We start from the raw sequence: 25,199 nt of genomic DNA on the forward strand, positions 1-25,199 counted from the left end.
GGAGTAGTTTGCAGCTAAGTTTAAGACTTCATTAAACTCATTTTTATATATTATACACACAGGAGTTAAAATACCCAATGACAACTGCTCTATGTGTATCAACAATGACTAGCTTGATAATCCATTCAAAACGTAAGCACAACAATGGCAAATGTAGTACAATCAACAATAATTTGCTGAGATAAACCAACTTGAAACAGATAAGAAAAGACATATTCTACAACTGTACAGCTCAACATATCACACAATTTACTTCCAATGAATCTTCAGGAATCAACTAAAAAAAGCTATAAAATGGGCAAAATACCATTTGGTTTGTTACTTTTGTACTTGGAGAATGCAAAAGACAATTTAAGTGACGTTCAGTGACCAAGATACAAGAGACTGTAGATGCTGGAATCTGGAGTAACATCCAAAATGCTGGAGGAACTCATCAGATCAGGCAGCATCCACAGTGAGAAAAGTACACTGACTAGCCCCTGCACATGTGACATGCCACTGGCTCTCTCTCTCCCTAATAAAGGAAAAAAAAAGTTGTCCAAGTATTCTGCTAATGCCCAAAGAAAATGTAATTTTTGATTTATCAACTGAAGTTGACCTTGACTGTCTCAGAAAAAAATAGTCAAGGTCAACTTCAGCGATAAATCAAGAATTACTATTTCTTTAAGCATTAGCAGAGTACTGGGACACCTCTTTTTCCCTTTATTAGGGGGAGAGAGCCTGTGGCACATCGGGTGATTTTGTTGTACTGAAGATCATGGCTCTAACTGGGGGGGGCCTTGCTATTGCATTCTTGGTAGGTGGAGAGTACTGATGTTGTGTTGCAGAATGGACGGGGGGTGGGGGAGGGTCATTGCTTTGCTGCAGCTTGTGCATGGGAGGGGTAGTGGGGGGTGTTTGAGGTTCTAACATTTTTAGTGTCACTCATTCTTTGGGGAACTCTTCCACTTTCATGGATGTCTGCGAAGAAAAAGAATTTCAGGATTTATATTGTATACATTTCTCTGATATTAAATGGAACTACTGAACTTCCTGTTTCAAAAAGGAATTTCATTACTAGTATGCTTCAAATATTTGACTTAGACCTGATCAATAAACATGACAAAACCAATCCGCATCAGCTCACTTAATCACACCAAAATCTTTTGCAAATATTTACATTTTAAAATTTACCTTATAAATACAACTGATCTTATTAGTGATTTTATGAATGTAACGTTATTTTTCTTGTAAAAAAAAATCACACTGCAATTTCTGTTTACATTTCAATTTAACAGTAAGAATCAAACAAGGATTACAAAAGCAGATCATCAGCCTCGTTTTACATCCACTAAAATAGTAATAATGACCTACATTGAGTGAAGAGGAGAATGTCACTTTGCTTGCAGCAACTATAAAGTCCCAGATTAGCATGGTAGCACCAGGCAACCCAATAGAAAAGAACCTTGGAGAACAATGTTTGATGATGGTATTCACTATATCCTGGGAAAAAAATTAAAAAGCATTAAAACAACTAAACTGGACACAGCTAATTACCCAAATTTATTTAAATAACATAGCCCAATTCAGATCTCTAAATTATGTCGAGTACACTTGAGTTTTAACTTACATAAAAACTATTGAAGTTTTTTTTAAATTTTTGATAGTTTGAGTATTTCAAATTGAGATCTTGTACAATAACAAAATGGTTTTCTGGGCCATTGAGGAATTATATCAGCTGGTGGTGGAGGGGTTGGGGATGCGAAGGTGCAGCAGCAACAAAGAGAAACTGTATAGTTGGTCAAGTCTCAAGCCGCCCTTAACAGGATCTATCAAAGGCTAAATGTTCTAAATATTTTCAGAAGCTCTTTAAAACTTAAAATACTTTTGATTTTTCACAAGTAATAATCAAAGCCTCCTCAACATCATCACAAAAAAGAAATGCTACTTCAGTCTCTGCCAACCATTCCCTTCAATGAAATGACTAGGGAAGTACCTGTTGCCAGATTCAACCTGACATGATGTTTGTATAGATTGTCAACCACTTAGCAGTGACAAATTCTGAGCAAATTCCCAACCCCATGCTGGACTTCACGAGTGCAAAGTTGGAACAGATGGCAAAAAACTACGAACTACTTTGCAACAGGCAGCTTTGCAGGTATTTCCCTACAAAATCTGGGCTGTTACAATCACATGAATTATGGAAGGCTCGCAAAATATCATCAATTGTTTATAAAGGTTTCCCCCACTATCCGAAGGTAGAGCGTTCCTATGAAACCATTTATAAGCCGAAATGTTGTAAAGCGAAGAAGGAATTACTATTAATTTATATGGGAAAAATTTGAGTGTTCCCGGACCCAAAATATAACCTACCAAATCATACCAAATAGCACATAAAACCTAAAATAATTCGAACATATAGTAAAAGCAGGAATGATAAAGACACAACTTTATAAAGTAGAAATACTGTATGTACAGTGTAGTTTCACTTATCAAAATCGGGACGGCAGTGAGCCAAAATCGATCTGGAGAAAAAAAAATTGGCACGTACACGCATGCGCAGACAATTGCCCGCACAAGGTTTCATGGTCATGGTAGTTTTTCTCAGGGTAAACACACGTATAAAGCGGGTGTCTTTTTTTCGTAAAGGCAAAAACAGGTATTAATGTTGGTCTTTCGTAACACCGAGCTGTCGTAAAGCAAATGTTCAAAAAACGGGGCGACCTGTACATTAGTTTTTGAACAATCATTTGCAGTACTTAAGATAACATGTTTAAAATTTCCTTTCATTTCTCTTATCCCAGTTTTAGTTCCATACCATATTTAAGACTGATAATCAAAACCTCGCACAAATGGACGTTTACTCTGGTCTAGGCCCAATTAACTTCCTTTTGAGTGCAGTAGAAATTTGTATTTCTATCTCCAATACCAACCTACATCTTTAAATTTCCAAGATTAGAATGACATAGCAGGTTGCAGCATCAACTTGCAAACTTTAAATTTTACAGCTCATATATTGGCAAAATAGTATCAAAGGCATGCTAAGGAGAAAAGTGCTCACCTGATCAGGATTGAGGAGCCCACTGTGCATAATATTATAGAAGTGAACCAAGAAATCAGAATTGGGTGAAACATCTTGACGGCGCTTCATAATTTTGCAGATAAGCTTATAAGCATGAAGCTTTCCTTGTTTGTATTTTTCTGGTAATGTTGTTGCCTAAACAAGGATTAACTTGAGCATTAAACATCAGATTGCGGAAAACAGAATATTTTGCTAGTCTATAAATTAGATGAAGGAATTCTAATCCACCTTAAGCACAAATTGAATCTAATAGATTCTCAAGGGAAAAAGAAATAGCTCTTGGGAGGGAGAGATGTTGTACTGTGCCAGTTATCCTTAAATAACTGATTAACCCCCATGAATGATACAATTTAATCATGACTTGCTTCAATATATAGCATGAAAATAGTAGCCAAATATTACAAATATGCATTAAATTATATGTAAAGCCGAAACATTTTTTAGAGATACAATTGTGAAAATGCTTCCAGCTGCAAGATCAGTTATCCTATGGCACCTACATGCTTTCATCATTGGCTTTACAGTGTTTATGCAGGCAGACAGGCACAGTTCAATGCAATACAATTATGCAGAATTTCCACAATAAATGTGGATACAAGAATTAGGCACTGCATCCACATGACACTCTCTAATATATTAAAGATGGAAAAGACAGCAAATATTGGGATATAAATAAAGAGGTAATTTTAAAAGCAGCTTTCAATTACTAAATATTATAATATATAGGGAAAGTTTACTGAAGTCTTTCTCAGATGGAAGTCTAACCTAAATTTCTCCCTTCGTTCCAATATTCTCTGCCACTAACTTTAAATTCAGGACAGATCTTGGTAACCAAACCAATTCATTGTCTTATTCCAAGACAACAACCACACAAAAAATACGCTGAACTCTGATTATAACAACCAAGCATTTCACAGCTAACCATATACATGTGAAATAAAAACAAAATGTGGTGAACACTCAGCAGGTCAGATAGCATCTGTGGAAAAGAAACACATCAACACGTCCAAAAATACTGGTAATTGTTCTGAAAAAGGATCTTCAACCTTGAGTATTAACCATTTTGCTCTCGCTATACTTGCAGCTTGGCTTCCCCAGTGCTTCCAATATTTATTTTTATTTCCGATTTTGTATGAAATTTAGTTACTACTGCTATAAGCAGAAAAATCCATTTTAAAGTAATCTTAAAATACGGTCATTATCAACACTGCACTGGAGTTCCAAGTCTCTACAGTTGGGACTTTTCAAAATACTCTGACTGAGAGGAGTGAGTAATAACAACTAGTTTTGACACTGCAGAATTTCTTTGTTAGCGCTAGCCAACAGGAACAATTATTTAGCTGTCAAAAGCAGATGGTTCAACATCTCATATAACAGCACATAAAGGATCAGAAGCTACTAATATGCTAAAGTCTACCCTTAAAAGACTCAATTTCTGAATGCACTAATGACTAAATGCATTAATTAACGGAAATCAAGAAATGAAAGAGTTCACTCATTTTTATAAATTTATTTTACCTTAAAAAGCCATGGAGTTAAAATTCTGAGAGGTGGTATCAAAACTGAAGGAGGTGGGGATGTCTGATTGTCTATTGTAATTCCAAGGTTATCCCTCACCTTTAAATAAACAAAATTAAGTTTAAATTCTGTGATTAGAATTAATATATGGCTTAGAAGACAATAATTCAACCGGAACATTTCACATTATACAAAGCGTTCCAAATAAATGCTCTTTCTCTGTTTATTTTTGACAATTAAGATAGCTTTGTTAGTATGAAGAAGTACAATGCAGTAATTTAAATCATCATATATTCCACAAGACCATCATTTAGCACTTACAATTACGATAGATGTATGATGATAAAGATAGCACAAATCTGACAATTTAAGGTATTTAACCCAAGAAATGATCTAAAGCAAACTCAAACATTGGTGAAGACCTGAGTGTGCAAATCAAAGGTTCCTGTTCTTCCTAATTTTGATCCACCCGGCAAATCATCAATTCATGCTATAACACAAAATATCATATTCTGAAACAACTGAATGCTCTTTTCCCCTCACTCCAAAATTAAATTTGACCAGGATTTGCACAATAAATGGCAGGGCCCTGGAGAGTGCTGCAGCTCAGAGACCTATGGGTACAAATACAGAGCTCTCTGAAAATAGTGACACAGGTGCACGGAGAGGTGGATGTGACTGGCAGAGTTGCCTTCGTTAGTCAGGCACTAAGTGCAAGAGTTAGGATGTCACGTTACAACTGTATAAAGCACTGATGACACTGTACTTGGAATACTGTCTGCAGATCTGGTTGCTTGGCTATTGGATGAATTTCATTAAACCAGAAAGGGTGTAAAAAAGATTCACAAGGATGTTACTGGGATTGAGGGCTTGAGTACAAGGAGAGACTAAATAGGCTGGGGTTTTTTATCTCCCCGAGGCGAAGGAGGCTGAGGAGTGACCTGATAGCATCATCAGGGGGTAGTGATAATGGTCACAGCCTTTTTCCCAGGGTGGGGTGGAGTCTAAAACTAGAGGGCACAGGTTTAAGGTGAAGGGGAAAATTTAATGGAACCTGAGGGTCAAGTTTTTCTACACAGAAGGTGATGGGTATATAGAATGAAATACCAAAGTAGTACAATTTTAGTGGATACATGAATAGAAAAGGTTCAGAGTGATGTGGGCCTAACACAGACAAGCTCAGGTAGAAAACTTGGTTGACATGGGGTAGTAGGGCCAAAGGGCTCATTCCTGTGCTGTACATCTTTATAATTCTACTGATAGTTGTCTTTTATAACTTAAGACATGACATCCAAGTACCATTCTGTAAGGTTTTGCTGTATGCCTTCCAAAATATGGTGCCTAAAACAGCTCTTGAAATCGTGGACAAGCTCTAAACCTGGATTTGCATGCATGTAATTTTATTCCCTCTGTGACATCATGGATTTTTTCTCAGAATAAAAACAAAATGTTCTGTGGAAATGCAGCCTAACCAAACTACCATATAGCAAAGAATCTGACCATTAAAATAGCCATCAAGTTTAAAACAGAGTGAAAGTTCTTTATCTGATGATCACCAGATAAATCTGTAACATTGTGAAATAATTGAAAAGCTAAAAAAAATTGTATCAGAACAAATATCCTGATCACATGTAGCTGGACTGACCATCAGCTTTTATACACTTGCGATTCCCATTCCGCCAATACAGAGTACACCGGAAAAAAAACAAAATGGGTATAAATGAAACCTAGCTTTTGTTTGTTCAATCTAGTGAAGGCAATAAAACTGATTGGTTTGAAATTGGGCATTGACCACAAAAGCCTCGATTATTTCATTAAAGTTATGATGTGGTAAAATTTACTACAGATTTCATGTAATGCTTTCACCTGAGCTAGACAATTAGCTAATGATATGAAGACCGGTGGAGGGGCAGGTACCGTTGAGGAAGCAAGGAGACTTCAGAAGGACTTACAGTAAGAGAATGGGCAAACAAGTGGCAAATGGACTATGGTCTGGGAAACTTTGGTAGAAGGAATAAAAGCATAGACAATATTCTAAACAGGAAGAAAATTCAAGAATATGAGGTGTAAAGGGAGTCTTCGTGCAGGATTCCCTAAAGGTTAACTTGCAGGTTTAGTCAGTGGTGAGGAAGGCAAATGTAACATTAGCACTTACTTCAAGAGGACTAAAATATAAGAGCAAGGATATGATGCTGAGGCTTTATAAGGCAGTGATGAGACCTCAGTTGCAGTATTCTGAAAAGATTTGTGCCCGATATCTAAGGATGTGCTGACATTGGAGAGGGTTTAGAGGAGGTTTACAAGAATGATTCCAGGAAAGAAAGGGTTAACATATGAGTGTTTGAAGGCTCTGAGCCTGTACTCACTGGAATTTAGAAGAATGAGTGGGGATCTCACCGAAACCTATTGAATGTTGAAAGGCTGAGATGGAGTAGATGTGGAGACAATGTTTCCTATAGTGGGGCAATCTAGGATCAGAGGGCACAACCTCAGAATAGAAGGTTGTCAATTTAAAACAGAGATGAGGAGGAATTTCTCTAGTTAGAGGGTGATGAGTCTCTAGAATTCACAGCCACAGATGACTGCGGAGGCCAAGTCATCGTGTATACCTGCACTGCACTGTTTTGTGCACTTTATGCAGTCCTGGGTAGGTCTGTAGTCCAGTGAAGTTTTTTTCTATGTTGTTCTTACGTAGTTCAGTGTAGTTTTTGTACTGTTTCACGTAGCACCATGGTCCTGAAAAACGTTGTCTCGTTTTGACTGTGTACATTACCAGCAGTTATGGTTGAAATGACAACAAAAGTGACTTGACTTGACTTGTCTTGATACAGTATTTAAAGCAGAGATTGATAGGCTCTTGATTAGTCACAGTGCAAAGGTTACAGGGAGAAGCCAGGTGAATGGGGTTGAGAGGGATTATGAATCAGCCATGATGGCATGGCAGAGAAGACATAATGGGACATAATTCTGCTCCCATATCTTATGGAATCTGCATTTACCACCACCCTTGGCACGTGATCCATGCAACCATCACTCTGTACACAAAAAAAAAACTCTGAAATCCCCTCCATACTTTCCTCAAATCATCTTATAATGATATCATACTAGTCATTTCCAGCCTGGGAAAAAGGGGTTGGCTCTATAATGTATCAATGTCATATACCTTCATCATTCTCCTTCCCTCTAAAGAGAAAAACACTACCTTGCTCAACCTTTACTCATAAGACATGCTCTCAAATCCAATCACCAAGCTGTTACATCTCCTTTATACCCTTTCTAAAGCTTCCACATCCTTCCTATAATGAGGTGGTCTCACTAAAGTTATATTACCTTGCAGCTCTTGAAATCAATCCCATGATTAATAAAGGCCAATACACCAAAAGACCATAAGACAGAAGAGCAGAGTTAGGCCATTTGGCCCATCAAGTTAACTTCACTATTTCATCATGGCTGATCCATTTCTCCCATTCTCCTGCCTTCTCCTCATAACCTTTCACACCCTGATTAATCAAGAACCTATAAACCCTGCCTTGAATGCACCCAATAACCTGGCCTCCACAGCCACCTGTGACAAAGAATTCCACAGATTAATCATCCTCTGACTAAAGAAATTACTCATCTCTAATCTAAATAGATGCCCCTATATTTTGAGGCTATGCCTAGACTCACCCACCACAGGCAGCATTCTCTCCACATCCATTCTATTTAGGCCTTTCATCATTCGATAGGATTTCATTGAAACCTCCCTTCTAAGTTCCAGTGAATACAGGCTCAGAGCCATCAAACACTATTCATATGACAAGCCAAATCCTGGAATCATTTTCGTGAACCTCCTCTGAACCCTCTTGAATGTCAACACATCCTTTAAATAAGGTGCCCAAAATTGCTCACAATATTCCAAGTGTGGCCCCATAAAGCCTCAATGTTACATCCTTGCTTTTAATTTTTAGTCCCCTCAAAATTAATGCTAACATTGCATTTGCCTTCCTCACCACTGATTCAACCTGCATATTAACCTTTAGGGAATCCTGCTCAAGTACTCCCAAGTCCCTTTGCAACTTGGATTTTTGTATTTTCTCCCTTACTTAGGAAACAGTCTATGTTTCTTTTTCCTTTTACAAACATGCATGACCATACACCTCCCTACACTGTATTCCATTAGTATGCAGCTAAGTGACTAAGTTGGAGAAAGGGAACAGGCAGACAGTGCAGTGTACTCACTGGCCTTTGGAACAGTACGAAAAGGTTGCTGGGGGGGGGGGGGGGGGTTGTGGGATAGCACATTTGATTCCTTTGTTCAAGAAAGGTAATAGAGATAACCCCTGGGAATTATAGACCAGCAAGCCCTACATCACTTTGGTGGGCACTACTGGAGAGGGGTTTTAGAGACAGGATTTGTGTGCATTTGTAGAAGCATAATCTGATTACACTAGTCATCATGGTTTTGTAGGATAGATTAAAAAAATCAACAAAAATGTACATGAAAAGTTAACTTTGCATTAGCACAAATAACTTGCAAGCAAAATTCAGTTAGCTTCTTACTTTGGCCAAATTCTGCCAGAGTTCACACAAATAGTCAAAGACTTGTGCATGAATTTCAGGATCCTTAATGCAGTTCACATCACCCAAAATGCCAAGCATTCGTCTCCACATAACTGTGGCAACATCTTCATGCCATCCTTTGAGACTCCCACCTGCCATCACACTGCAGTCTTCATTTGGAAACTCACTGTTCTCTGTCCAATATAATACTTAATGTTACAAGCAGACAATATGCATTCACATTAAAGTTAAAAAAACATCAGAACACATTAAAATAAAGATCTAAATAATCACATTTTAATTTATTAGGAGTATCATTCTACTCATACTATGACGTTAATAGAAAAAAAAATGGTATGACTAATGGCCATTCACATCTTAGCCAACATTCAGTACTATTACGTCTCCACAATTCCATTATAGTCCAAAAATCTTATATTAGCTGTTTACAACCACTAGCATTCAGCTTGAAAGTACCAGTATTTTGTAAACACTGAAGATATGTACTGAAAAATTTGAAAGGTTCAACCTGTCAGTTTGCTTTAATGCTAGGTGGAGATCCCAGCATTGATTTCTCAGCAATTTGGGATGAACGTCTTTAGGGCAGGATATAAAGGCCCATTAACTTTAAATACAATTATATGACAGAAGTTTCAGGCAAAGATGCATCTAAGTTACTTTTAAAAATTTATTTTTCTCTATAGTTTTATTAATCATTCAAGTGATTTATTTCATGTTTATAAATTTAAAGTATTTACACCAATTTTAATATCTCTAAACCCCAGGCATTAAAAATTATTAATTTCAATAACAACTTCCAGAACAAGCAAAGCTGCCAAATGCCACAATTCACAAAGAGCCCCAATCCTTAATCCCAAACAACTTTCTTACAGTAAAGCAATCCAGCGAACATTCTTTAACCCCCCACAAAGGCAATTAAATCTTAGGAAGGACTGGAGACCATAAACCAAGTATGATCTCAACTGCATCAATGTAATAGGAAGTATGTAATTTATTAAAGTTGGCTGGGGATAAGGCTAGTGGAAGGCGGAGGAAACTGATGTGGGATGGTAGCATTTTCAGTTATGATAGTTGTTACTTAAGTTGTTGCTAAAATAAATTTTATACAACAAACAGCTTCTTTACAATCTCAAACATTTCACAACTCCCAAAGCTAATGCAAAAGGCTGTCACAAATATTTTGCATAAAAGTTTGCCAGGAATTTTATTATTATAATTCAATTATTAGTTAACTGTGCAATACCCAAGTCATCCGGAGTTTGCAAGACTGAATGATGCAATTTTTCATCCAATGGCAAATCTTTTTGATCTACTGGATCAGCATTTAAGGTGGATGGAGAAGGCGTCTGTGATCTTGAGCAGGCATTTGAGTGAGTTGGAGAAGCACTCTCAGAGCCTGAAAAAAGAAGTTAATAACTGAAGGGATAATACTGGGAGAGAAAAACTGATGCTGAATTTAGGTGGCAAGTCAGCATTTCATTGCAACCCATAAAGAATGACCAATCTATCCATCATCAAATGCTTAAGCTGCAAAAATAAAATTAATCAAAACTATATTTATGCATATAATCTGGAACAATGATGAAAACATTATCAGACCGTCATTTTGCTCTCCTTAATTTCAAATGTGATTTTACTAATAATTCTCTAGCATGAAAATCACATTGCATTCTGCTAAGGAAATACATTTTATAATTTTAAACTCATTACAAATGGAATTATTATTTTTTCCTCTGATTGCATACAAAATCTGTGAATAGGCATTAGTCATGCTAATCAGTTTATATATTTAATAAATGTACCAAAACACTTGTAAAAATATAGTGGATTCCAGTTAGTTGGTCCCTTGATTTATCAGGGTAGCCGCTTATTTGGGACAACTCTTTAAAAAAAAACACAAAACGTAATTCAGAAAAAAGCCAGGATTCCTTTCATTTAATTTGGGACAGGAGACAGTTGCTGAACAGTTTCTAACTAGTATCAGTCGTGTGAACTTGTGTGGCCTTTAGACACTAGAGCAAACAATTTTTAAAATAGCATCATTTGTGTGTGTTTAATTTTAAAAACCAATGATTTTTGTCTCTGATAGTTGGTGTGAAATAAGTAGTAAGACAATTTAGAATTGTTTTGCTAACTGCAGCTTCAAGCATTCAAGCTTGCAGATGCCAGAAATGGCTAGGAGTTAAAATGAAATGATGTCACTACTTCAACAAGTTAGGAACTGCACAGAATTTGAAAGCATCAACAATCATCTTGAGTGTTACAATGAAAATGAAGATTTTGAGGTGGCAATCATCAAAAGCACTCTATGAAGGCAGTCCATTTCCTGCACTAGGTGTCTGCGCTAATTTTGTTCACTTACAGTCAATCAACTGAACACAGCAACATGTTGGTTGTCCCATCGTATCTGAGCGTATGCAGGAGTTTTTAAAGTGGAAAATCCATTGCGCCAGGACAGCTCTTGACCTTGGAACTCCAGGGCCAGTGGTATGAGTAGGCGACACAAGCTGGTCTTCCTTGGTTGCTGTGGATAATCATGACTTTTTCTGTGCCTCATCATGCATGCCCTTTGCTGTCCATTAAGCATTGCAGATCTCACTGATGATCTCATCTGCCTGGTCTGTCAGAGCTGACTTCACATGCTAAGGATAGGCGTGTCTCCATTTCACAGGGGGATGAGAACCGTCAACCATCATCAGGTTTAGCCACCTGTTGAAGCGGTGTAACAGGGTGTGGCTGATGTTGCATGCAATCAGCTACTTGGAGTCACCGGTAAGAGCCGAGTGTCCAGTAGGGAACAAAGGTAAGTGAGATGCCCCAGAATGGATACAAGCCCCTGCACCAGAGGTGCTACTGCTCCCTGGACACCAGGGTAGTTATGGTCCTTGTGGGAAAGCTTTAATTGGAGTAGGGCAAATTATGAGGGCTTTAGGCAGAGTTAATTGGGAATACCTCTTTTCTGGCAAGTCCACATCAGACATGTGGAGGGTGCTTAAAGATCAATTACATAGAACACAAGAGAGGTATGTTCCTGCTAGAAGGAAAGAGGGATGGAAGGATAAAAGTAACTAAAGCTTTGGAAGTTGCATCAAACGGAGTGTATGAAGAGTATAAAGAAGCCAGAAAAGAACTCAGGAAGGGAAATAGGAAAGCCAGGAGGGGCCATGAAGAGTCTCCGGCAGTTAGGATTAATCCCAAGGCATTTTATACATACATCAAGAGCAAGAGGATAACTAGGGAGAGGGTAGGACTGGTCAAGAATGAATAGGGGAACATTTGCTTGGATGCAGAAAATGTGAGTAAGGTACTTAATGAGTACTTTGCTTCAGTATTTACCAAGAAAAAGGTTATGGAGAACCAGGAGATCAGTGCTGAGTGTATAAATGTGTTATGATGTTTAGAGGTCAAGGAGAAGGAAGTATTGGGTCTCCTAAAGAATACTAAGGTGCAGTTTAACCCAGGGCCTGATGTGATTTACCCCAGGTTATTGAGGGAGGCAAGAGAGGAGATTGCTGGGGCCTTGAGCAGTATCTTCATGTCCTCTCCAGGCACAGATGAGGTCCTGGAGGACTGGCCAGTGGCTAATGTTGTTACCTCTATTTAAAAAAGAGAGCAAGGGAAAATCCTGGTAACTATAGGCCTGCAAGTCTCGCGTCAGTTATAGGAAAATTGTTGATAAGATATATGAGCATTTGGAAACCCATTGCCTAATTAGGGAGAGCCAGCATGGGTTTGTGCAGGACAAGTCATATCTTACCATGTTGATTGAGATTTGTGACAAAGTGATGAGAGAGAAGTGGATGTTGTCTACATGGACTTTAATAAGGCATTTGACAAAGTCCATCTTGGAAGGCTAATCCAGAACAGTAGGATGCATGGGGTCCGCAGTGAATTGGCTGTTTGGATTCAGATCTGGCTTGTGCATATAAGACGGGGTAGTGGTCAAAGGGACAATTGAGCTGGAGGTCTGATATTAGTACGTACAAACAAGCTGGAGGAACTCAGCAGGTCGGGCAGCATCTGTTGAAAGGAGCAGTCAACGTTTTGGGCCAAGACCCTTTGTCAGGACTGAAGGAGGAGGGGGCAGGGGCCCTATAAAGAAGGTGGGGGGAGGGTGGAAGGTGCCAGGTGAAAAACCAAACAAAGGAAAGATCAAGTGGTGGGAGAGGGGAAGCAGGGAGGGGATAGGCTGGAGAGGTGAAGAAGGAATGTAAGGGGAAAGCACTATGGGTAGTAGAAGAAGGCAGAATCATGCGAGAGGTGATATAGGCAGCTGGAAGAGGAGGCAGAGTGAAAGTGGGATGGGGGAAGGGAGAGGGAGAGAATTACCATAAGTTGGAGAATTCGATGTTCATACTAAGGGGCTGGAGACTACCCAGACGGTATATGAGGTGTTGGTCTGTTATTAGTGGTGTTCTGCAGGGATCTGTGTTGGGACCTCTGCTGTTTGTGATGTATATAAATGACCTGGATGAAAATGCAGATGGGTGAGTTAGTAAGTTTGCAAATGGTACCAAGATTGGTAGAGTTGCGGACGCAAAAGACTGGCAAATACAGCACCATAGAGATCAGTTGCAGATGGCTGTTCCTTTCTGTGCCTTGTGGTGCTTTGGGTGGCAACCTTGCCATTCCTTTAGCATTTTTGTCTGTGTTTAACAAGGCCAAGTTACTAGCTCGATGCTCCATCCAGCATGGATGGAAAGCAGACAAGGTGTTGGCCGAAACCTGGGACCACTCGCCTTGAAGTCCAGTGCGGATGCCACGTCACCACTGGCTATCAGTTGCGGATATGGGCAGAGAAATGGTGGATGGAGTATAACTCAGATAAGTGTTGCACCTTGGTAGGGCAAATGCAGACAATACATCGTTAATGAGCAGAGAGATCTTGGGGACTAAGTATAGCTGCTTGAAAGTGGCTACACAGGTCAAGAAGGTGGTTAAGAAAACTTGTGGAATCTCAAACACGAGGAAATCTGCAGATGCTAGAAATTCAAGCAACACACACAAAATGCTGGTGGAACGCAGCAGGCCAGGCAGCATCTATAGGAAGAAGAACAGTCAATGTTTCGGGCCGAGACCCTTCAAAAAGGTCTCCACATAGAGGGTGCTGAGGCTTTGGAGAACGTGCATAAGAGGATTACCAGGATGTTGTCTGGTTTAGAGGGAATGTGCTATCATGAGAGAATGGACAGACTTGGGCTGTTTTCTCTGGAGCGATGGAGGCTGAGAGTTTATGAGTGGCATAAATAGAGTAGACAGAGACTATCTTTTTCCTCAGGGTAGAAATGTCAAATACCAGAGGGCATGTATTCAAGGTGAGAGAGGGTAAGTTCAAACTGGATACGAGGGGCAAGTTTCTTTTACTTAGAGTGGTGGATGCCTGGAATGCACTGCCTGTTATGGCGGTAGAGGCAAATACAGTGGCATGCAAAACTTTGGGCAACCCTGGTCAAAATTTCTGTTATTGTGAATAGCTAAGTGAGTAAAAGATGACGTGAATTCCAAAAGGCATAAAGTTAAAGATGACATATTTCTTTAATATTTTAAGCGAGATTACTTTATTTCCATCTTTTACAGCCTCAAAATAACAAAAAAGGAAAAGAGCCTGAAGCAAAAGCTTGGGCACCCGGCATAGTCAGTACTTAGTAACACCCCCTTTGGCAAGTATCACAGCTTGTCAACACTTTCTGTAGCCAGCTGAGTCTTTCAATTCTTGCTTGGGGGATTTTCGCCCATTCTTCCTTGCAAAAGGCTTCTAGTTCTGTGAGATTCTTGGGCCATCTTGCATACACTGCACTTTTGAGGTCTATCCACAGATTTTTGATGATGTTTCGGTCGGGGGACTGTGAGGGCCATGGCAAAACCTTTAGTTTGCGCCTCTTGAGGTAGTCCATTGTGGATTTTGAGGAGTGTTTAGGATCATTATCCTGTTGTAGACGCTATCCTCTTTTCATCTTCAACTTTTTAAAAAAAATACAGACTATGTGATATTTGTTTCCAGAATTTGCTGGTATTTAATTGAATTAATTCTTCCCTCTACCAGTGAAATGTTCTCTGTGCCACTGGCTGCAACACAAGCCCAAAGCATGATCGATCCACCCCCATGCTTAACAGTTGGAGAGGTATTCTCTTCATGAAATTCTGCACCCTTTTTTCTCCAAACATACCTTTGCTCACTGCGGCCAAAAAGTTCTACTTTAACTTCATCAGTGCACCACCACTCCAGAGTCTGCTAAATCTTCCTGAAGGTCTTTTGCAGTCAAACGGGGGCTTTGATTTGCCTTTCTAGCAATCCTACAAGCAGTTCTCTCGGAAAGTTTTCTTCATCTTCCAGACCTCAACTTGACCTCCACCGTTCCTGTTAACTGCCATTTCTTAATTACATTACGAACTGAGGAAACGGCTACCTGAAAACGCTTTGCTATCTTCTTATAGCCTTCTCCTGCTTTGTGGGCATCATTAATTTTAATTTTCAGAGGAGCCCATGGCTGCTGATTGTTGGGACAAGGTTTGAGGAGTCAGGATATTTATAAAGCTCTGAAGTTTGCATCACCTGGCCTTTCATAACGATGACTGTGAACAAGCCATAGCCCTAACAAGCTAATTAAGGTCTGAGACCTTGGTAAAAGGTCTGAGAGCTCAAATCTCTTGGGTGCCCAAACTTTTGCATGGTGCTCCTTTCCTTTTTTCCCCCACTCTAAAATTGTACAAAACAAAAATAATACACTAATCTTGCTTAAAATGATGAAAAGAATGTTTCATCTTTAACTTTGTCTTCTGGAGATCAGTTCATCTTCTACTCACTTAACTATTCACAGTAACAGAAATCTTGACCGGGGTGCCCAAACTTTTGCATGCCATTGTACATTAGAGGCTTTTAAGAGATATTTAGATAGGCACATGGACATGAGGAAGATGGAGGGATACAGACATTGTGTAGGTAGGAGGGACAAGATTTTGGGGTTTTTAGTTGGTTTGGTACAACATTGTGGGCCAAAGGCCGGTTCCTGTGCTGTACTGTTCTATGTAATGCATTGAAATTAAAAAGGCAAGGAAAAATAAGACAGCTGAATGAAAATGTATCATAAATTGGGACTAGAAACATAGCTGCATCACTGAAATAGAAGGTTATTGACTGATCTAATAGATTCTTTCCAAGACCGATTAAGTCTAACAGTAAAGTGAGAATGTAATCTTATACACACCATTTTCATAATACTCAGTTGCATTAGACCATGTACATTCCTAAAGAACACTATAATAATAGATTCCAATTTCTTATTCATTTAAAAAAATGAAAATGTATTTCCATAGGTTGCTTACCAGGTTCAACAGTACATTTTCCTGATGGCATATGCTGTTACATTCCATGGTCTTATCCCCACCTCCCAGGAATATGAGGTTATCAACTTAATCTAAATCTAACATAACTAGCCTGCAACAGCGATAGTTATTACTGCTTACACATTGAATTGTTACTGAGGTTAAATGGACTACATAATCAATAGTGCCATTATATAAAGCATATGAACTCTTTAAATTTCAATGCCAGCTTTCCACTGGAATAATTCAAGTAATGGAATGACAATAATAATTTTAATATGTACCTTTCAAGGATAAGAAAACTACTTGCACATTGCAGGTTAGTGGCTGAGATAACATGAGATTGTTATTAATTTGCCAGAACATTGCTGGACAAAATATAAAAATATATAGATTTGATTGTGTGGGAGGGGAAAACAAACAGAAAATAGGCCATTTCTATCCAATATATGTAAGTGGCTAATTGTAAACTATGCTTTAACATAGCTTAGTGATAAAATTATGGATGTTCATTAAATGAATAACTGGAGAACAACCAAAACAGGACTGTTTTAGTATCAACACTGACTTTTAAATTTCCACAACAAGCACAACAAACCTGTAATTGTGACTGTGTCAGCAGATGCTGTCTGTAGATTGAGACTGCTTGTTTCAGAATTAATATGCAGAACATTTAAACTTGCCAATTCTTGTTCTTCAGCATTTTGTCGTGGAGGTCCTGAATCTGCTTCAGTGTATAAGGTAGAAATAGTTTCACTGCCAAAATGAAAGCCTATAACAGAACCAAAAAAAAGGAAATCGTGACTATTATGAACTTATTAGAAGAATTCTGGGAGGCATGAATAAGAAGATTGTGCATTTGAAAATGCAAACCAAAAAGCATGCACAAAAGTAGAATTGCAAAGTTCATGTTAAAATATATTCTGAAATCATAACTTTGCTTAAAAAACAACTATTTTGTGTAAAAAGCAATTAAAAAATCCACTTGTGCTCTTACTAAATTGACACTTTGACAACCTAATGAGTCAGTATTTTCTGAGGTTCTTTGGTTTCAGTTTCAGATTAACCTACATACAATTCTTTACTTACCTTATATTCCCTCACTTCAGTTACTAAGAACAGAACCTTTGATTTGGAGACTTGGGAAGCATTGGGAGAGTGAAATAAACAGCCAATAAAATGAATCATATTGAGAAAAACACTTCTAGTGGGAAGATTCTCTTTTAAGCCAACTATAAAACTGCAATACATCACTAATAACTGTTCTATAAATGGATATGATAAACTGATTCCTGCTACCAAACTTCCTTTATTGAAATTCTGTTATGTGCTTAAAGTTCCAAGAAACTGGCTAAATACATTTAAATTCTCTTGGTAAAACAAAAGTACGAATCCTGTTCAACTGGGACACAATTTATCAAGAGTTATATTAATGGTTGATTCAAGCAAATACTGCAGATCACAGTATTCAATGGAAAAGAGTTCATCTGGATGGGAGCCTGAGACTATTGTCAACTAGTGGTAAGCAATTCCACCAGACAAAACATACTCTCAGCAATGGCAACTAAATATTGACAAACACAAGAGATTCTGCAGATGTTGGAAATCCAGCGTAACACATACAAAATACTAGATGAACTCAGTATGGAGAGCAGCATTTATTCAACGGAATAAACAGTTGTTGCTTTGGGCTGAGACTTTTCATCAGGACTGGATGTTCTCAATATTGCTGTATCTTCAGTACAATTATTCCACCCCCATCATTCCCCACCACAATTCCAAGTACCTATAGAGTAGGGGCAATTTACAAGGGACAGTTAATCTATCAACCATACCTTTGGGATGTGGGAGGAGACGGACACATCTGGGAAACTCATGCAGTAACAGGGAGAACATGTAGACACCAGAGGTCACGATTAAACCCAGGTCTTTGGGGCTGTGAGGCAGCAGCTCTACTTATAGCCTTTTAGCATTCGACTTATCTGACACAGGACCAGTAAGTCCATTTTCAAGTGGAAACTGCAAACTCATTTAGCATTTTTTGGGCATTAAGTGCAGTTCCTCTAGCAAGTGGGAGCGTATTGGAACCAGCAACTAGGATATATTAACTTCAGCCATTCCAGATTCAAAATACAACCTTTTATCCACCACTGCGCCAGTGTCAACTAACATATGAAATACACTCATGGCAAAAGACAACTGACTCTGCTATCATGTGACAAAGATTTTGTTCAAAAGAATACATTACATTTTGCAATAATTAAAGAAATTTTGTTCAAGTTGATGAGAGTTTAATATTAGAATACAAATTTCCTCTTGATTCAAGCCCATGTTTCCTTGGTCAATTGTCCAAGCCAAGGTCATTTGCTGTTTTTGTGCCCCAATCTGCAGATTTAGGGTGCTTTTATTGTTGCTTTTAAATCTTACGCCAATAAGCTTTCTTGCTTTACTTGTTTCAATAACATAGCTTCCATTTTATTTGACTTATTATTTGGTGTGATTTTCTATTTCCTGTACAACTATGATAGTCCTTCTTGAGATTCAGTTAAAACAGAACAGGTAATTTATTTCTTACAAGAACATTCTTTGAGGAAGTAATGGATACTTACTCAAAGTATCAAAGGAGAGTCCATAGATGTTGTTTATTTGGACTTTCAGAAGGTCTTTGACAAAGTGCCACACGTGAGGCTGCTTAACAAGAGCCCATGGTATACAGGAAAGATACTAGCATGGATAGAATATTGGCTTTCTGGCAAGAGGCAAAGGGAAGGAATAAAGGAGAGTTCTCTGGTTGACTATCAGTGACTAGTGGTGTTCTGCAGGGGTCATGTTGGGATTGCTTCTTTTTATGTTATATGTCAATGACTTGGATGATGGAATTGACGGCTTTCTGGCCATATCTGCAGACAATATAAAGACAGTTGGAGGACACATAATGTTGAGGAAGTTGGGTGTCTGCAAGAGGGATTTGGACAGATTAGGGGAGTTAGCAGAGAAGTGGCAGATGGAATATAGTGTACGGAAGTGTATAGTCATGCACTTTGGTAGAAGGAACAAAGGTGTAAACTATTTTCTAAGTGGAGGGAAAATTCAAAAACCAGAGGAGCAAAGGGACTTGGGCGTTGTCATGCAGAATTCCCTAAAGGTTAAGTTGCAGGTTGTCAGTGGTAAGGAATATAAAATAGAATATAAAAGCACGAATGTAATGCTGAGCTCTATAAGGCATTGATCAGACCACTCATGGAGTGAGTGAATGAATGTGTGTATATTTTAAAGGCAAAGGTTGATAGATTATTGACAGGTCAGGGTGTGAAGGGATACGGGGAGAAGGCAGGATATTGGGGTTGAGAGGGAAAATGGATCAGCCGTGATGAAATGGCAGAGCAGAACTCGATGGGCCAAATGGCCTAATTCTGCTCCTATATCTTATGGTCTAATCTAACTCTCCCAGTAGCACTAATGCAATGGTAAAAGTCACACAAAGTAGGAAATGACAATTAACATGAATATAAAAAGACAATTCTTAGATTAAAACATACTTACTCTCAAATTTTTGTCCATCATATTGAAAAGCATTGAAAGAATCTGAATGGCTATCAGAACTAACAAGATCACTACTTCCAGCACTGGCTGGAGATGTCCACTCAGATGGGACTCCAGGGTCATCAACAGGTCGTGTCTGATTCTGTCTGTTCAGCAAATCAGGAAGATCCTTTGGCACTTCCAAACTACCAGGACTGCTTCCCCTTCTCAAAATATTCTAGTACAAAAAAAGTTATCAACTTAAAAATAATTATTAAATGCAATAAACAACTATTGCTGTCACTAGTACGTTTGGAAGTACTACATGCTAATTTGATTGCATATTTAGATTCAGTTTTAATATTCTAATTAGTAAAATTTCATTAATTATTTATATCAACCAGAATACTCAGCTGGACACAAAGACTTTACAAAACATCAAAGAAAAATACCATTTAACATTATTTTACAGAAAAGTTCAGTGGCTTGATTATTTTCCCATTTGTTATAATTAAAAGAAATAGCCACGTGAGATGAAAGTTATTAGTAACTGCTAGAAATATAATACACAGTAATTAAACTTACCACTGAAGTACCAGTTCGTAATCTTTCTGCTATAAACTCATCCATAAGATCACTAATGTTGGGATTACTACTATTTCCAATATCAGTGCTGAAAGGTCGAGGTTTTTGATTAGGCTCCTCCTTGTTGACTGAAAGCAAATGAAGTGCTTTTTTAAAATAACAATTTCATAATCATATAAAAACACATAATTTACTCATTATAGCAATAAAAAGGAATTCAGCACTGCAAGGGTTACTTGCCAAATCATGCAGTTTCCCAAGAAATATCCTATCCTTACTGTGTGCAATTAGAAGTAATCACAAGTTAGCATTAGCATAATTTACATCAACATTAGTAAAGGTTAACAATTTTTAATCTTTGATGATAGAGAAATTACAAATTAAACTACCATCAACATTTTTCTTCCAAACTTACAATATTAATTCAAGCACTATTTTTCTGTAACCCTGCTTCAAAACTTGAAAAGATTAAACCATTTATTTTAGGTTCACTTTCATGAAAGCCAAAATATGAATTTCTACAAATGTTATGTCTCAACTAGACTATTGAGAGATTGTGTTCAAAAAGTACACAAATGCTGCCCTCTAGTGCTAAAGACATGTAAAGTGCATTAAACACAGATTGAATATGCTTCCACAACTACCCACAATTGAATTTACTTTCAAAGATTAACAACTGAAAACCTGCGCAAACACACACAAAAGAAAGAAACATTAGTATTAATTTTATGAGGGGTAAAATGCTTTGCCAGGACATACCAGCTGATCAAAAGCGCATGCAAAACCAATTAAAAGCAGTGTTCATCCCCAAGCTATTTGATTGCTTAAAGCTTTTCAGTTGCATCAAGCCAAACAGGTGCTCCTTTGTGCTTTGCACACTGTTAGTGCTCACCTGCAACTTTCCTTCCAAAATATCCCACAACATGACTGTACAGATCCCTCAGTGGAGCCTCTGCTGGTACTTTTCTCTGTCTCTGTGGGGAAACATTTGCCTTCGACTTTGAAAAAGCGTGCACAACAGTTCTATAAACACTGCCTAGGGAACTTTGCTGCTGCACTGATTCCTGTAAGCTACAGGACCTGATTGCTTCATGACCAGTCACCTGACTACAACCTGTACTTCCCTTCAGTACTGGGACACTTGTAGCAGTAATTAATGTTGACTTTCGGTTCTTGCATTCATTATGAGAAACTTTAGTGTCTAGAAGTTTATAGACACCATGTTTCACTGAATCAGTTGGCGCCGATGAACCACTGCTGAAACCACTAAGTCTTCGAAGCCTGAACTTCCAGTGAGCTTCCTTACTGTCCAATGGGCTGTGGAACTGCACAGATTCAGTAAATGGGCTAAAACTAACATGCAAGCTGCCATCTTTTTTCTTATTTGCTGTGCTTAAGAACTGTGTCTCTGATGATGCTGCAGTGATTTCTTGGTTAGCTGTAGAATTTTGTGCACTTAAAGCAGCAAGTGAGTCAGTAATTGTGGTACCATGTGGAATTTTATTTGAATACATGCTATATGCATCAGTTACCTCATTGGCAAGTTCAGTGACATTTGAAGTTTGATAATTGGCATCAGATAGCTGCTTCCTTTTACTATGACCTACTACTTTGTTGAAATTCTGCATGGATCTATGATGATTTGCTGATAATATCACATTTCTATGTTCTACCCCAGTTGCCTTCTGGCGAGTAAAGACTTTTCTCCTCTGTTTGCAATCTGGATTTTCTGAGTCCATCTTTGATGAAATTCCCTGGTCAAAGCTTTCAACATATTTACTATTATGCTGTTCAATATTAGTCTCTGGTACCTTATTTTCTCTATAAGATAACGTATCAATACTCAGAAAATCCTCTTCTGGATATGGAAAAGAGTTTTCGCCATTTTCGAGGTCTTGCGTTTTTACCAGTGTGTTACTTTCCCCTCCCAAAACTGCATCCTGGCTATAATCACCATACATTCTCACTAGATCCGCACAATCCAACTCCGTCTCATCTACCATCAACTCATTATCTTCATTTAAAGGAATAGTAGTTTTATCTTCCCCCAAGTTCTGTTTGGTATGCTCAGGCTCTTGAATAGTCTCATTAAAATATTTCTGTATGGAAGACAGCAAGTCAGGCTCACTGTCATCTACTGTGTGCTGACTGTACTCATAATAAGATGCTACAGTTTCTACATCTACAAGATGACAAAGATGATCATAAATACTATCACCGACTTCCAGAGAGCCTTCTTGTGCATCTGTAAAGTCACTTTCATTGGACCTAGATAATAAAATCACTTCTGCAGAACACTGCAAACTTGAAGGAACTGATGAGCTGTCAATAACAGGAACTGCACCTTTAGCTCTTTCAGCTATGAATGGTTCCATTATGTCTGATGTGCTGCTGCTTCGTGGCATTGCCTGATCTTCACGTGCAGTGCTGAATACTTCAGAGGTATTTTCTTCACTCTGAGAATAATGCCTTATTCGAGTAGGCCGTGCCATAATTTGGGCATCATCAAGATCTTGAAAACAAATCAAAATTAACAGTTATAATCTCAGGGGACTGGGATTTTCCCACAACAGTATTATAAGGCTTCCCTTGCACGTGTCCAAGGCAGCTCAGGACAGAATATAGAAAATTAGCTTAAGGGACAGAAATATGACCACTGAGATCAACACACCTGACCACTATGAATCATCAATTATGTGTAAAATTATGCAAAATGCTCTCCCAATTATCCAATTGTTAGTATTTTGAATTAGTTACCAAACTTATATTGTGGATTTCCAAATTTTTTAGTCAATTTCTCACTATTAGAATGACTTGGCTAAATGGAAGAGCATTGTTTAAGCATGCAAGCCTTCTCATCCCCAAACTCATTACTTGCAGAAAAATTATTAAGGATCGCGACAATTAAGAAAACACAAACACAAAAATGAAGCCATTTCAAACAATGAAAATCAATCACATTTTACAACTTGCAAAATCTTTTAAGATCTGTGATGTCTGAACCCCCCTTAGTTCTGATAAAATTATACACCAACTATACAAGGTTTAACAAAGTTAAGTCACTTCTTTAAATAATAGAGGAATGCACAAGCTAAAACACAAACCTTCCAATTTTCAATTCTGAAGAGTCCTGCCCAAATTATTTTCTCACAGAGCCTGCTAACCTATTTACAACCAGTGTCTTTGTTTCACATTTACTGTTAAATGTTATATACGTAACACATGCATTTGCCAATTGCTAGTGCTAATTAATTTAGCATCAAACCAAGCTTTTAAATTCTACGCCATTTTGCAAGTCCTATTAATTGCTATGCAGTTAGAATTGCCAAGCAGTAATAAGACAAATGGTAAACAGGCAGAGGAAGTAAGCAGAGCTGGAACTACCTGGAAGATCATCAAAAAAGGGGGTGAGGACTAAGTCAAGCAGGTAAGGATTGGAAGAATGGAGCAGAACAGGTGCACTTTTAGCATTGCGCATAGAGGCCGATGGACAAACACAATCATCAATGGATCGGCTTCCGATGGCTTTAAAAAAAAGTTAAAAATTAAGAGAAAAGAATGGAATAGAAGCCAAGAATAGTAGTAATAAAAAAAAGTTTTCACAAAGACAAAACTAGGACACACAAAAACAAACAACAAACAGAACAGCAGAAGACAATTCTGTGAACTACCATGAACGAGGAATTCAGATAGACTAACATAACATTTCAAATTCAGTACAGGAGGAATTTTATTCAGTCTATTTTCATTCATTTTACTATCTTCCACACAAAGAAGTAATCTAAAATAGTGAAATTTGCAAAGAAGACAATAGAACAGTGGTGCCAAATTGCTCAAGGATGTATTTCGACCTTACAGAGAAACAACCAACTATAGTTTTAGAATTTTAGCTTCAAAGCTACACAAGAAAAAAAAACAAAGCTGTAGATTTGATTGCTGGAAAGGGGTTTTCAACTAATCCAAACAGAAATGATCATCAACTGCATTTATGACAAAAAGTTTTTTCAAGAGATTAAATGAATGACAAGAATATTAAGTAGTATCTGAAACTCAAACCATTTAACTATAATCTAATTCTGCAAGTACTTGTTGACGCAGATAAAGCAAGCAAAGAGTAATATCTCTGGAACTGCCTTCAGTTCCATGAGGAGTGGAAACGAGAAATCATGAAGAGCACCTTACAAGTTTCAAGGCCTACACTTATCCTCATCATGGTGATACGTTCATGGAACAGTGGGGGCAATTCTGCACAAACACATTGGCACTCCTCATAAATACTAAACTACTGGGCTACATTGCTTATCTCCTTAACATAGTATATTGTTGCATACTAAAGTGAACAGAAGCCATACAAAACAATGCCAAAGTTTAATTTTTAAAGTGATAGAACTGAAATTGTAAAGGTACTTGTTTCTAATACATGGTTATTTGGAGCACAATCAGTATTGCAAACTATTCTGTCTCCAGGTAATGTTAAGTCTAGAGCTGCTGGAGAAGTGCCAAAAACTGCTTTGAGGATAATATTAGAATAAATACAATCATAAAGTATTGAAAGAGATGGCCTAATTCCTCCAAGCAATATGAAGGCAACAGATTTACCTGATAGAAATGAATTTGGTAGATTAAA

The 25,199-nt window shown here is 38.0% G+C and overlaps 1 protein-coding gene across 11 annotated transcripts in view; it reads right to left on the minus strand.

Moving 5' to 3' along the window:
* Window positions 1–25,199, minus strand: part of ralgapa1 (Ral GTPase activating protein catalytic subunit alpha 1) — a 202,987-nt gene that overhangs the window by 95,728 nt on the left and 82,060 nt on the right. For 5 of the 11 annotated variants that reach the window (XM_073039975.1, XM_073039977.1, XM_073039976.1 and 2 more), the window contains exons 17-26: window positions 23,957–24,097; window positions 21,465–23,084; window positions 20,573–20,700; window positions 20,009–20,225; window positions 17,064–17,237; window positions 10,386–10,538; window positions 9,122–9,315; window positions 4,580–4,678; window positions 3,041–3,196; window positions 1,354–1,482 (exon numbers count right to left, since the gene is read on the minus strand). In XM_073039975.1, coding sequence (XP_072896076.1) covers window positions 1,354–1,482; window positions 3,041–3,196; window positions 4,580–4,678; window positions 9,122–9,315; window positions 10,386–10,538; window positions 17,064–17,237; window positions 20,009–20,225; window positions 20,573–20,700; window positions 21,465–23,084; window positions 23,957–24,097 — 3,011 coding nt within the window. The remainder of the gene's footprint in view (window positions 1–1,353; window positions 1,483–3,040; window positions 3,197–4,579; window positions 4,679–9,121; window positions 9,316–10,385; window positions 10,539–17,063; window positions 17,238–20,008; window positions 20,226–20,572; window positions 20,701–21,464; window positions 23,085–23,956; window positions 24,098–25,199) is intronic. The other 6 variants (XM_073039981.1, XM_073039980.1, XM_073039982.1 and 3 more) reach the window with 3 other exon arrangements.

The sequence above is a fragment of the Hemitrygon akajei genome, chromosome 3 (assembly GCF_048418815.1).
Source record: "Hemitrygon akajei chromosome 3, sHemAka1.3, whole genome shotgun sequence".
In the NCBI taxonomy this organism is placed as follows: domain Eukaryota; kingdom Metazoa; phylum Chordata; class Chondrichthyes; order Myliobatiformes; family Dasyatidae; genus Hemitrygon; species Hemitrygon akajei.